The sequence below is a fragment of the Oryctolagus cuniculus genome, chromosome 19, assembly GCF_964237555.1.
Source record: "Oryctolagus cuniculus chromosome 19, mOryCun1.1, whole genome shotgun sequence".
Taxonomy (NCBI): Eukaryota; Metazoa; Chordata; class Mammalia; order Lagomorpha; family Leporidae; genus Oryctolagus; species Oryctolagus cuniculus.
Window position 1 is genome coordinate 40,030,389 of NC_091450.1, and position 12,438 is coordinate 40,042,826.

At 52.4% G+C, this 12,438-nt stretch overlaps 1 protein-coding gene across 7 annotated transcripts in view; it reads left to right on the top strand.

Moving 5' to 3' along the window:
• The window catches only part of DAGLB (diacylglycerol lipase beta), a 33,642-nt gene that overhangs the window by 16,547 nt on the left and 4,657 nt on the right, over positions 1 to 12,438 (top strand). For 6 of the 7 annotated variants that reach the window (XM_051839071.2, XM_051839066.2, XM_051839068.2 and 3 more), the window contains 4 exons: positions 490 to 617; positions 3,119 to 3,245; positions 7,627 to 7,710; positions 8,413 to 8,490. In XM_051839071.2, the coding sequence (XP_051695031.2) occupies positions 490 to 617; positions 3,119 to 3,245; positions 7,627 to 7,710; positions 8,413 to 8,490 (417 nt within the window). The remainder of the gene's footprint in view (positions 1 to 489; positions 618 to 3,118; positions 3,246 to 7,626; positions 7,711 to 8,412; positions 8,491 to 12,438) is intronic. The other variant, XM_051839074.2, reaches the window with a different exon arrangement.

Here is a 12,438-nt window from a genome sequence, read left to right on the forward strand (position 1 = left end):
TTACATCCTTGTTTCAGGAAATGTACTGTTGGGAGTCTCCATTCCTTCTGAGATGGGACTTGATTCTTCCCTGGTGTTTGCTTTCTTCTCTGGGCCTGGGGAGCAGAAACAGATGGTTTATATTGGTGATGGTTTACCTGCCGTGGATTTTTTTTTTTTAACGCTTTTAGAAGCATTACAAACTGTATGTATTTCTCTGCCCGTTGCCAAAGCACCTGGGTTGTGGTAGCTCAGGTGCTGCAGCCTCTAGGGGGCTGCTGGCCCGGCGCCCACAGGCAGGAGTCAGAGCAGCTGGCCGCCTTCTTGCTGGCAGTTCCTGCCGTGCTCATGCACTGCTCTGCCGTGAGGAGTCCATCTCCATCTGTACTCGAGGGCTGGTTTTCTCCTGCAAGAGCCAGAGAACCAGGGGCTTGAGCTCAGTTTGAAGATCTGTCTGTTGACCCTCTCCACAATGAGTTCCCTAAACAAAACCTTTTTCTTCGTTTTCAGGAGGCTGACTTGGATGAAGAATTAGAAAACTGCCATCATTACATGCAGTTTGCAGCTGCTGCCTATGGGTGGCCTCTCTACATTTACAGGAACCCGTTCACCGGCCTGTGCAAGATTGGAGGCGACTGGTAGGTTGCACTGCCTGAGGCCTCCCTGTCTCCCTTAGAAAAAAAGGGAATGTTTAGAAATCCTTTGAAAGGCTTTCTGTTTGAAAGACTTTGAGGACTTGTGGAAACAGTAGAAGGCGCTGTCCTGTCTGGTTCACCTGGAGTCAGCAGTCTGGCTCCCTGAGTTGGGTACTGCCGTGCTTCCTCCATACACGCACAGCGGCTGACCCCTGAGCCATCCGAAATTTAATGTAGACCCTGTGCCCACATCTCTTACTACTTCAGCCTGAATTTCCTAAGATCAAGGATGACTCTTTTTTTTTTTTTTTTTTTTTGACAGGCAGAGTGGACAGTGAGAGAGAGAGACAGAGTTTAGAAAGGTCTTCCTTTGCCGTTGGTTCATCCTCCAACGGCCGCTGCAGCTGGCGTGCCACAGCCGGCACACCGCGCTGATACGAAGGCAGGAGCCAGGTGCTTTTCCTGGTCTCCCATGCGGGTGCAGGGCCCAAGCACTTGGGCCATCCTCCACTGCACTCCCTGGCCACAGCAGAGAGCTGACTTGGAAGAGGGGCAACCGGGACTAGAACTCGGAGTGCCAGCGCCGCAGGTGGAGGATTAGCCTATTGAGCCGCGGCGCTGGCCCCCCCCCCCTTTTTTTTTTTTGATGTATTTTATTTATAATTTGAAAGAGTTAGAGAGGTAGACAGAGAGAGGTCTTCCATCCACTGGTTCACTGCCCGAAATGGCCGCAGTGGTCAGAGCTGAGCCGATTCAAAGCAAGCAGCTTCTTCTGAGTCTCCCATGTGGGTGCAGGGCCCCAGGACTTGGGCCATCATCTGCTGCTTTCCCAGGTGCATTAGCAGGGAGCTGAATCAGAAGTGGAGCAGCCAGGACTCAAACCCAGTCCTTTGTGGGATGCTGGGGCTTTAATCTGTGCCACAGTGCTGGCCCCAAGAATGACACTTTTTTATAAAACCACAGTAAGGTTTTAAAACTGAGAACGTTTTATCATCGTTCATCAGCTGATTTACAACGTGTATTAGAATTTCCCCACCTGTCGTAATGATAGCCTCTTCAGCCGTTTTTCCTCCAGGCCAGGATAACATGTTGCACTTGGTCGTCACGTGTCCTTCATCTCTTTGAGCTTAGAACAGGTCCTCGCCATTCTTTGTCTTTCCCGACACTGGTGTTTTGAACAGATCAGTGCAGCTATTTTGTAGAATGGCCCTCAGTTTGCATTTGTCTGATGGCTTCCTTGTGATTTAGATTGAGCTTTCTGTGGGGAACTTTGTGTTCTGCCTAGCAAGTCTTACCGCGTTGGGAGGTGCGTGGCGCCAGTGTAGCCCGTTTCTGGCCATGTCAGCAGGTTGCTCCGCTGATGCCACGGCTGGGTTTTGTTCCAGAGCAGGTGCTTTCCTCGTAAAAAGTCATCTTCAGGGATTTACAGTGAGACTCTGTATCCTGTTCTGCTCCAGGCTTTCGCCTGATAGTCACTGCATCCAGTGATTCTTGTCTGAATCGGTGATGACTAGGATGCCTACAAATATCTAATATTTCTAAATTCACCTTTTCTACATTGGCTGTAATTCTACTGGAAAGAGGAATTTACTTTCCCCACTGTTTGTTATCAACATGGATTTATAGATTCTTTCTTTATTCAGTGGGTTGTAATTCATTACTGTTAATTGTATAAGAATGATATTTACTTGGTGGTCAAGTGCCCCAGAGTTGGCCCTGCAGGCTGGCTCCTGTGAGCTTTGGACATGTCCCCATAGTTTTTTGAGCACTTGTGATTTGTTACATAAGCTGTTGCTACTTCATTCTGTGTGTTCCCTGGAATGTTCTCCAGGCACTTCTTCATTCTTTGTGGGGAGATTCAGAGACCAAGAACTAAGTGCTGGTTGTGCAGACCACTCCCAGGGTGCTATTGCTTCTGGGCCTTTTGAGTGGACAGATTTGGGGAAAAACCACCAGTTTCATGTGATTTGGCCCAGTATATTTATTTTATATTTGGAAGCATATCTTTGTGGTTTCTCCTTGCCTTCTCATGGCCGTCGTATTTGTCCCCCAGGGAAAGCCCTGGCCCCCAGCAGCAGCAGCAGCTCCTGCTACAAAGAAGACATCCGCTAAGTAGAGTAGCTGATTTGCCTGTAGTTTCTTTTCCTTTAAATATATAAATATTTATTTATGTTGTCTAACTCTGCCTGTCAAAAAAAAATGAGTGGTTTGGTTCACCTGTTTCAGTTGGCGTTTAGTTTCAGGGTCTTTGCCATCCTTAATGATTTAATTTATTGTGTGAAAAATGGGAAGAGTTACCATGATGGCAGAGGTCAAGCTCCGGTAGAAGGCACACACCGAGAAATCTTCCATCTGAAAGGCCATTCTATGTGAGCCAGGCTACGTTCTGAAAATTTCAAGCTGTCGTCCTCATGTTTGCTGGGGAAGAATGACAGTGAGGATGCACCTTGCTCAGTAGGGGGCTCAGGCTGGGATACTGACATCTTGGTTCCCTCTTTTTTCAGTTGTAGGAGCAGACCAACAGAGTACGACTTGGTCGGGGGAGATCAGCTCAACTGTCACTTTGGCTCCATCCTGCACACGACAGGGCTGCAGTATAGGGATTTCATTCACGTCAGCTTCCACGACAAGGTTTGCTCTAGCACCGTGGTTCTGCATTTCTTTTGGGTCCTGCGGTCCTTTGAGACTCTGGTGGAATCAGAATGGAAGCTAGGAATTATTGGCTCATATAATTGGTAGACACATACATGCCCATATCTGGTGCACCATTTTGGGGATTCACAGACCCCTGAAGCCCACACAGGTCCATGGATCCAGGTGAAGAACCTGGGTTTAACAGGCTGGAGTGGGCCGGTGTGGTGGTGTAATGTGTTAAGCCTCTGTCTACAAAGCCACCACCCAGTATGGGCGCCGGTTTGAGTCCTGGCTGCTCTGCTTCTGATCCAGCCCATATTTACTTGAAAGGCAATTACTGGGGGAGAGAGGAGATAGATCTTTCATACATTGGTTCACTTCCCAAATGGCTGCAATGGCCAGAACTTGGCCAGACGGAAGCCAGGAGACAGAGGCTTCTCCCGGGTCTCCGACATGTGGCAGGGGACCAAATACGTAAGGTATTAGGGCATTAGCCCATATTTGGGGCCCTGCACCATTGATGATGAATGTTCTCACAGTCTGCTGCTGAAGTCTTTAGGGAGTGCTGCAGCACAGCAGGGTAAGCCGCAGCCTGTGACGCCAGCATCCTCTATGAGCGTCACTTCAGGTCTCAGCTGCTCCATTTCCAATCCAGCTCCTGCTAATGTGCCTGGGAAAGCAGCGGAGGCAGCCCAAGTACATGGGTCTCTGCCACCCCTGTAGGAGACTTGGATGGAGTTCCAGGCTCCTGGCTTCAGCCTGGCCCAGCTCTGACTGTTGCAGCAATTTAGAAGATGTCTTTCTCTCACTGTCTCTTTCTGTAACTAATTAATGAATTAATCAAATTATTTCCTGAAGTCCAGAGTCCAGGACACACTTTGGATCAGTTAATTAATTGAGAATCTGGAGATGAGACCAGCTCTGAGTTTGTTGTTGTGTAAAGATTTATTTATTGGGGCTGGTGCTGTGGTGCAGTAGGTTAATCCTCCGCCTGCTGGCATCCCATATGGGCACCGGTTCTAGTCCCGGCTGCTCCTTTTCTAATCCAGCTCTCTGCTATGGCCTGGGAAAGCAATAGAAGGTGGCCCAAGTCCTTGGGCCCTGCACCCTCATGGGATGCTGGGAAGAAGCACCTGGCTCCTGGCTTTGGATTGGCGCAGCTCCGGCCATTGCAGCCATTTGGGGAGTGAACCAGCAGATGGAAGACCTCTCTCTCTCTGCCTCTGCCTCTCTATAACTCTGCCTCTCAAAAAAGATTTTATTTATTTACTTGCTTATTTATTTTTTGAAAGGCAGAATGACAGGGAGGGAGAGACAGAGAGAGAGATTCCATCCACTGATTCACTCTTCAAATGGCTGCAATAGCCAGGCTTGGGCAAGGCTGAAGCCAGGAGCCAGGAACTCCTTCCTGGTCTCATGAGTGGCAGGGTCCAAGTACTTGGGCCATCATTGATTGCCTTCCCAGGTGCATTAGCAGGGAGTTATATCAGAAGTAGAGTAGCAGGGCTGGCATTGTGGCATGGTGAGTTACACCAGCATCCCGTATGGGTGCCATTTTGTGTCCTGGCTGCTCCACTTCCAATCCAGCTCCCTGCTAATGTGCCTGGGAAAACAGTAGAAGATGGCCCAAGTGCTAGGGCCCCTGCCACCCATGTGGGAGACCTGGGTGAAACTCTGGCTTTGGCCTGGCCCAGCCTGGCCATTGCATCCATCTGGAGAGTGAACCAGCAGATGGAATCAATCTCCCACCCTCCCTCCCTCTAATTCTGCCTTTCAATTAAAATACATGAATCTTAAAAATAGCTTAAAAAAAGAGAAGCGGAGTGACCAGGACTCAAAACAACACTCTGATGGGGCTGCCAGTGTCACTAGCTGCTGTCACTGCAGGCGGCTGCCAGCCCCCAGCCCAGGAGTTTTGAAGACCTCCAACCCCTGCTGTGAGTCCAGTGTGAATAAATCTGGGCGCCCTGCTTCCCAAACCAGTGGCTCCAAGCGATTGCATTGTGGAATCACCTGGAGACTTTCAACGCTCCTAGGCAGGTGGGCATTTGGCTTAGCAGTTCAGACATCCATGTCCCACATAGGGGAGGGCCTGAGTCGGATTCCTGGCTCCAACTTCCCAGCGGTTCACACCTTGGGAGGCAGTAGTGGTGGCTCAAGTAATTGGGTCCCTGCCCCTGCCACCCATGTGGAAGACCTGGATTGAATTCCTGGCTCCAGCCCCAGCCCAGCCTTGACCACTGTGCGCATTGGGGAGTGAATCAGCTGATGAGAGCTCTCTCTGTCTCTCTGTCTCTCCTTTCAGTCAACAGAATTAATTGAAAGTCCTGAGGGAGGGCATGGAGGCACGGTGGATTAAGTCACCCACATCTCATATTAGAGGCTGACTCAAGTCTCAGCTGCCCCAGGCTTCTGACCAGCTGCCTGAGTGCACCTGGGAGGCAGCAGATGCTGGCTGGCTGGCTGGGGTGCTTGAGTCTCTGCCCCCCCCCCCCCCCCCTCGCAACAGGAGATCTGGATCCGGGTGGAGTTCTGGGCCCTGGGCTTGAGCATGGCTGAGCCCTGATGTTGGTAGCAGATGGAGGATCTGTCTCTGTCTTTTGCTTTCCCTCTGTCATTCTGCCTTTCAAATAAAACAAATCTTGAAGCTGCTGGCGCCAGGTCCTAGCCTTCCAGTGAAGTTGGAGCATGGGTGAGGGTGGGGGGGTATTTCGGTGTCCTCAGCACTTGGGAGCCCCTGTACTGCACTGTGCTACGTGGTGGTGATAGAGGGGACTGTGTGTGTTTATTTCTATTTGAAAGCCAAAGAGAGAGGGAGACAGATCTTTCTCGTGTGCTAATTAATTTCCCAAATGCCTTTGCAGCTGGTGCTGGGCTAGCATAAAGCCAGGAGCCAGGAACTCAGTCAGGTTTTTCTGGTGGGTGGCAGGGACTCGGGTACTTAGCCGTTGCCGCTGCCTCCCAGGGTGTGCCGTGGCAGGAGGCTAGCAGTGGGAGCACAGCCAGGACTTGAGTCCGGGCTCCTGGGGTGGGATGCAGGCATCCTAAGAGCATCTTAACCGCTGCGAGAAGCGCTGGCCCAGGCCGGAGCATGTTAGAGGATCGCTTCACTGGTTTGTGACTTCTCCCATCTCTCTCAAGGAGCCCCCACGAGTCGCTGGTGTGAAGTCAGGGAAACACAGCGGGCAGGCTGCTGCCTGCTCCTTCCAACACATGGCTGGTCGCAGACCAGTGCTGCCCCCAAGTAACTGCATCCACCCATTGCTTCCTCCAAGCCAGGTCTTCTCTCCTAGCCTGAGAATTCAGTGATACTGGGGGGCCTGCGGTGTGGCGTAGTGGATAAAGTGGCCACCTGCAGTGCCGGCATCCCTTTAGGCGCCAGCCAGTTCGAGTCCCAGCTGGTCCACTTCTGATCCAGCTCTCTTTCATGGCCTAGGAAAGCAGTAGAGGATGGCCCAAGTGCTTGGGTCCCTGCACCTGTGTGGGAGACCACTAAGAAGCTCCTGGCTTCAGCTTGGCCCAGCTCTAGACATTGTGGCCATTTGGGAAGTGAATCAGCAGATGGGATACCTCTCTCTCTCTAACTCTGCCTTTCAAATAAACAAATAAATCATTACAAAAAGAAATCGATGATACTGTGTCCTGGGGAGGAAGAAACAGCTGAGGGAGCTTAGGGCGCTGGCTGGAGCTCACACAGCAGGGGAGGGGCCTGTGAGTTCACCTGGGCCTGCCTCACACCCAGGCCCTCTCAGGGTTCCTTCCGGACTTGGGTTTGGAAGGCAGGAGCCCGAAATTGCAGCTCTGACTGCGTTGCATCTGAGTGGAAGGGCAGGCTTACCAGGCCCTCTGCCTAGACCTGGCCTGGGCTGCTTCGCGGGATCTGTGGAAAGTGCCTATTGTGAAAAAAGACACTTGGATTTCAAACTTTAATTAGTAGCACGATAAATGTAGTTTTAAATCGCGGTTTTTCCGTGGACTCTTTGAAGTCCCTGCGTGTAGAACAGGTGCTCGGCTGAGCCCAGCCCCATCAGGTCACAAGGCGCTGCTGACCTGAGAGGAGACCATGGGCAGCACCTGCCTCCTGGCCCCAGCACAGAGCCGGGCATAGCCATTGACTCCGTGAGACTGGGACAAGATGTGGGCGTCGAAGCGAGATGAGAGCCCCTGAGAATGGAGTAGATTTGACTTATCCGGGAGTCAGAAGCTGAGGAGGAACCGCTAAGGATGGTCGCGGATGATGGCAGAGATCTGAGGAGCCCACGGAGGGGCAGCTCCGTGCCTTTCCTTCCAGGTCTGGGAGTCAGGTCAGTGGCGTCGTGGGTGTCATTGGACACGTGTGTTCACCGTGTGCGCCTCACCACTCATCTCTGCCCTGCAGGTGTATGAGCTGCCGTTCCTGGTGGCCCTGGACCACAGGAAGGAGTCCGTTGTGGTTGCAGTGAGAGGGACCATGTCTCTCCAGGTGAGGCTGGAGCCACGTTAGGGACTCGGGTGGGAACAGGGACTCGGGACAGAGGAACACTTCTGAGTAATGACACCAGACACTGAGGCTGGCCAGGCAGTGAGGACGATGTGAGATGCGCCCCGAGCGAAAGATGGGCGAGGTTGCTTTCTTCTGACCAGCTGTCACGAACAGATGTGGGGAGGCTTGGCTCCTAGCTAGGGAGCTCTGGCCCCTTTCCTGTCTGACTTCCCTGGATGGACCTGGCCAGACTCAAAGCTGGGTGACCCTGTCCCCAGACTTCCTGCACCAGAGCCAGCTGGGACAGCAGATGCAGTCAAAAGCTGCACACTGCTCACCAGCCCTGCGTGGGTTCTCTTTCCGGGTCCTCACAGCCCAGCACACCCTGGGCCCCGCTCTTGTCCAGGTGCAGCAGGGAACCCCCGTGTATTCACCCCCAGCCCAGGGCCCCTATTGCCTCTTCCTCAGCTTGTCTGCCCCGATGCCCTGGATGACACTCACCCTTGGGTTTCTGAGGCGCCACAGGTTCAGTTCTCAGCAGTCTGAGCTGGAGGTTGTGCTGTGCCTGCTGTCCCTTGGGGGCGCATCGTCACATCACGGCAGCGGGGACCCGCCATCAGCCGCAGAGAGTGCACTGTCATGCGTTTTCCCACGCTGAGACTCCACAGGCTGACGGCTGCCTCGATCAATGCTGTTTTGTAGGACATCTTGACTGACCTGTCCGCAGAGAGCGAGACCCTCGACTGCGAGTGTGGGGTGCAGGACCGTCTGGTCCACAAGGTACAGCCTGGGTTTGTCTCTCCCACTAATACTAACCTGGAATTATGTAGCTACCATGTCCCAAGTGTTGTGCAAAAGTGCTTTCCTGCTCTGTTGATTATCACGGTGCCCTCAGCAGGTGTGTCTGTGTACGTGTGCTTGTTTCAAGAGTGGAGACAGATGGGTTAAGTCGCCTGAAGCCACGTAGTGAGTGAGTGAAGTGTCAGATTGGATGTTTGAACCCGGGCCTGTGGCTTTCCTTCCCCGTCAGTTAGATTAATTGTCTCATGGTAAGAAAAGCAGTGATGTGCAGAGCCATGTGGAGTAAATCCTTACCCTCCCACCCCTGCCCATTGTCCCATGAGGTCCCTGCTTCTCTCGCGGGGCTGGAGCGGGGCTGGAGCGGGCTGGGTGCAGAAGCTGCTCTGACGTGGTAGGAAATGCCTTGGGCCTGCTCAGGGCTAAATTGTGATTTCCTTAAATAGGTTTTCCTAAAAACTGGTAAAGCACACGTAATGTTCGTCGTTGTAACCATTTCTAAGTGTGCAGGTCAGTGGCGTTTAGTACACTCGGGTGCTGTGTACTCGTCGCCACTCTCCACACTCAGCATTCCTCGTCCACAACAAGGTCTGTACCCTCCACACCAGCTTCCCCTCCCAGCCTCCAGCAGCCTCTGGACGTTTCATGTAAGTGGAATCACATGGAGTCTGCCTTTTTTGTGACTGGCCTATTTCACTGGGCATAACGTTTACAAGGTTCATCCTTGTAGCCCATGTTAGAATTTTATTCCTTTAAAAATATTTATTTTCATTTTATTTGAAAGGCAGAGAGGGGCCGGCACTGTGGCACAGCGGGTTAAAGCTGCAGCCTGCAGTGCTGGCATCCCACATGGATGCTAGTTCGAGTCCTGGCTGCTCCTCTTCCGATCCGGCTCTCTGCTATGGCCTGGGAAAGCAGCAGAAGATGGCCCAAGTCCTTGGGTCCCTGCACCCACGTGGGAGACCTGGAGGAAGCTCCTGACTCCTGGCTTTGGATTGGTGCAGCTCCAGCAGTTGTGGTCATCTGGGGAGTGAATCATCAGACAGAAGACCTCTCTCTCTCTCTGTCTCTTTCTGCCTCTCCTCTCTGTGTAACTCTGACTTCCAAATAAATAAACAAATATTTTTAAAAAAAGGGCATAGAGACAGATGAGAGACAGATCTTCCATCTACTGGTTCATTGCCCAAATGCTTGGAAAGGGAGGTGGAAGGCAGGAACCCGGATCTCAATGCAAGTCTCCCACATAGGTAATAGAGACGCAAGAACTGAAGCCATCACCTGCCTTTCAGGGCACATAAGTAGCAGGAGGCTGGAATCAAGCCCTGGCGCTCTGATAAGGGTGTGGGCATCCCCGGCGGCGTATTAACTGCTGCACGAAATGCTGGCTCCTCTTCCTTTGAAGGCTGCACAGCGGGGCACACTGCCTCCCACTCAGCCCTGGGCACGGGGTTGTGTGTGTTGTGGCTGCTTGAAGCATGCTGCTGTCAAGTGGGTGCACTGTGTTCCAGTGCCTCCTTTTAGTTTGTTATTATTTTTTTTTTTTAAGATTTTTTTGAAAGATTTACACGGAGAGAGAAGGAGAGGCAGAGAGAGAGAGATCTTCCATCTGCTGGTTCACCCCCACCCCCCAATCGCCCCAGTCGGCTTCAATGGCTGGAGTTTTGCCAAACTGAAGCCAGGAGCCAGGGGCTTCCAGGTCTCCCATGTGGGTGCAGGGGCCCAAGGACTTGGGCCATCCTCTACTGCTTTCTCAGGCCATAGCAGAGAGCTGGATTGTAAGTGGAGCAGCCGGGACTTGAACCGGTGTCCATATGGCTTTACCCTCTGTGCTACAGTGCTGGTCCCCCCCCACCTTTTTTTTTTTTTAAGATATAGTTATTTGAAAGGCAGAGTTAGAGACAGAAGATCTTCCATCCATTTTTTTTTTTTAAGATTTATTTATTTGATTTGAAAGTCAGAGTTGCCAGGAGACAGAAATCTTCAGTCCACTGGCTCACTCCCCAAAATGGCCACAGCAGCCAGAGTTGGGCCAGTGTGAAGCCAGGAGCCAGGAGCTTCTTCCAGGTCTCCTATGTGAGTTTGGGGGCCCAAGCGCTTGGGCCATCTTCCACTGCTTTCCCAGGTCATTAGCAGGGAGCTGGATCGGAGTGGAGCCGCAAGGACTTGAACTGGTGCCTATATGGATCCCGGCTTTTACCCACTATACCACACACTGACCCTGCCCCCACTTTTAGTTCTTTTGGGAGTGCACCAGAAATGGAGCCGCTGGTCACTGCCTGGCAGTCCTTGAGTGACTTTTTTTGGGCCACGGCATTGTTTTCCACAACGCTGTGCCACATGGCATTTCCGCCAGCATCAACACTTGCTAGGTCCCCTTTTTAATTATTTATTTTACTAAATAGTGTGATGTGGCTTTGATTTGCATCTCTCTGATGACTGTGACATTTAGGGGCAAGTGTGGAATGATTCACTCCCAGCAGTTACAGCGAGGACTCCTGGGAGAAGGCAGTGAACTTGGACTTGGCTTTTGTGTTGGTAGGACCCAGAGGTGCACCCCAGGAAGGTTTCAGGAAAGAACAGTGCATGGAGGCCTCTGTCCTGCACCCCTGGAAGCTTTGTCTTTAACCCTTAGCTGGATTTTGGTGCCTCAGTTCTCAAAACAGTCCACTTTATTATTACATGTTTGTGTCTGCACACATGCGTGTGTGTGAAGAAAAAGAAAACTTTGCATCTTACTACGGAGAGACATGAGCCAGTCACCCCTGTCTGCCTTCGGAGTGCAGTGGGCTCTGGCCAGGCGTTGGGTGACCCAGGCTGAGACCCGCCCCTCACACCATGTCCTGGCAGTGACGGCACCCCCGGGGCCACCAGGGCCGTGCCCACAGCGCATGCTCTGCCTTGGCGTCCCCTATGCGAGGCCTGCTGCGTGATCGGCATCTAATCCAGAGCCGCGGAAAGCCAGCTGGGTGTTGGCGGGTCTCCTGTGCGCACAGGGAGGCTCGGCAGCAGCACTTGTGCTCCGAGCTCTGTTGGCTCCTGTCACTCAGAGCTGCCGCAGAGGTGGTGCGTGGGGAGTGTGGCCTGCAGCTGACCACGTTGCCCGCGTGTTTGGCGGCTGTCGCAGAGTGCTCGGGCTGTGAAGCCTGCCTCTGCTCTCTGACGTGGTGCCAGATCCGTTAGTCCACCTGCAAGGTTGCTGCCTCGCAGGGACTTGTTCTTCGAGATCGTCAGTGTCCTGTCTTACACAGAAGTCCCTCTGCCTGTTAGAGTAGGCGCTTCAGGCCAGCGCTGTGGCATAGTGGGCTACGCTTCTGCCTGCGGTGCCGGCATCCCATACGGGTGCATGTCTGAGACCCGGCTGCTCCACTTCCGATCAGCTCTCTGCTGTGGCCTGGGAAAGCTGAAGATGGCCTAAGTGCTTAGGCCCCTGCGCCCGTGTGGGAGACCTGGAAGAAGTTCCTGGCTCCGGATTGGCTCAGCTCCAGCCGTTATTTGAGGAGTGAACCAGTGGATGGAAGACCTTTCTCTCTGTCTCTCCCTCTCTCGCTCTGTGACTCTGCCTGTCAAATAATAAATGAATAAACAAAATTAAAAAGAAAGAATATGAGCCCCCCAGGACAGGGTCGGGCCTCTTGTCTTGGGCTGAGTAGTGGGGCTGCTGTGAGCCGGAGTTCTTGGTCCCCAGGATTGTCTCTTAGGATTGGTGCATTTTCAAGGAGCCTGTTTCACATGACAGCCATGTTATCAGGACATTTTAAGTTTAATTATTTTTTGAGATTTATTTATATGAAAGAGTTTCTAAGAGAGAGATCTTCCATCCACTAGTTTACTCCTCAGATGGCTGCAACAACTGGGGCTGAATCCGGCTGAATCCAAGCGCTTCTTCCAGGTCTCCCACATGGGTGCAGGGGCCCAAGCACCTGGGCCATC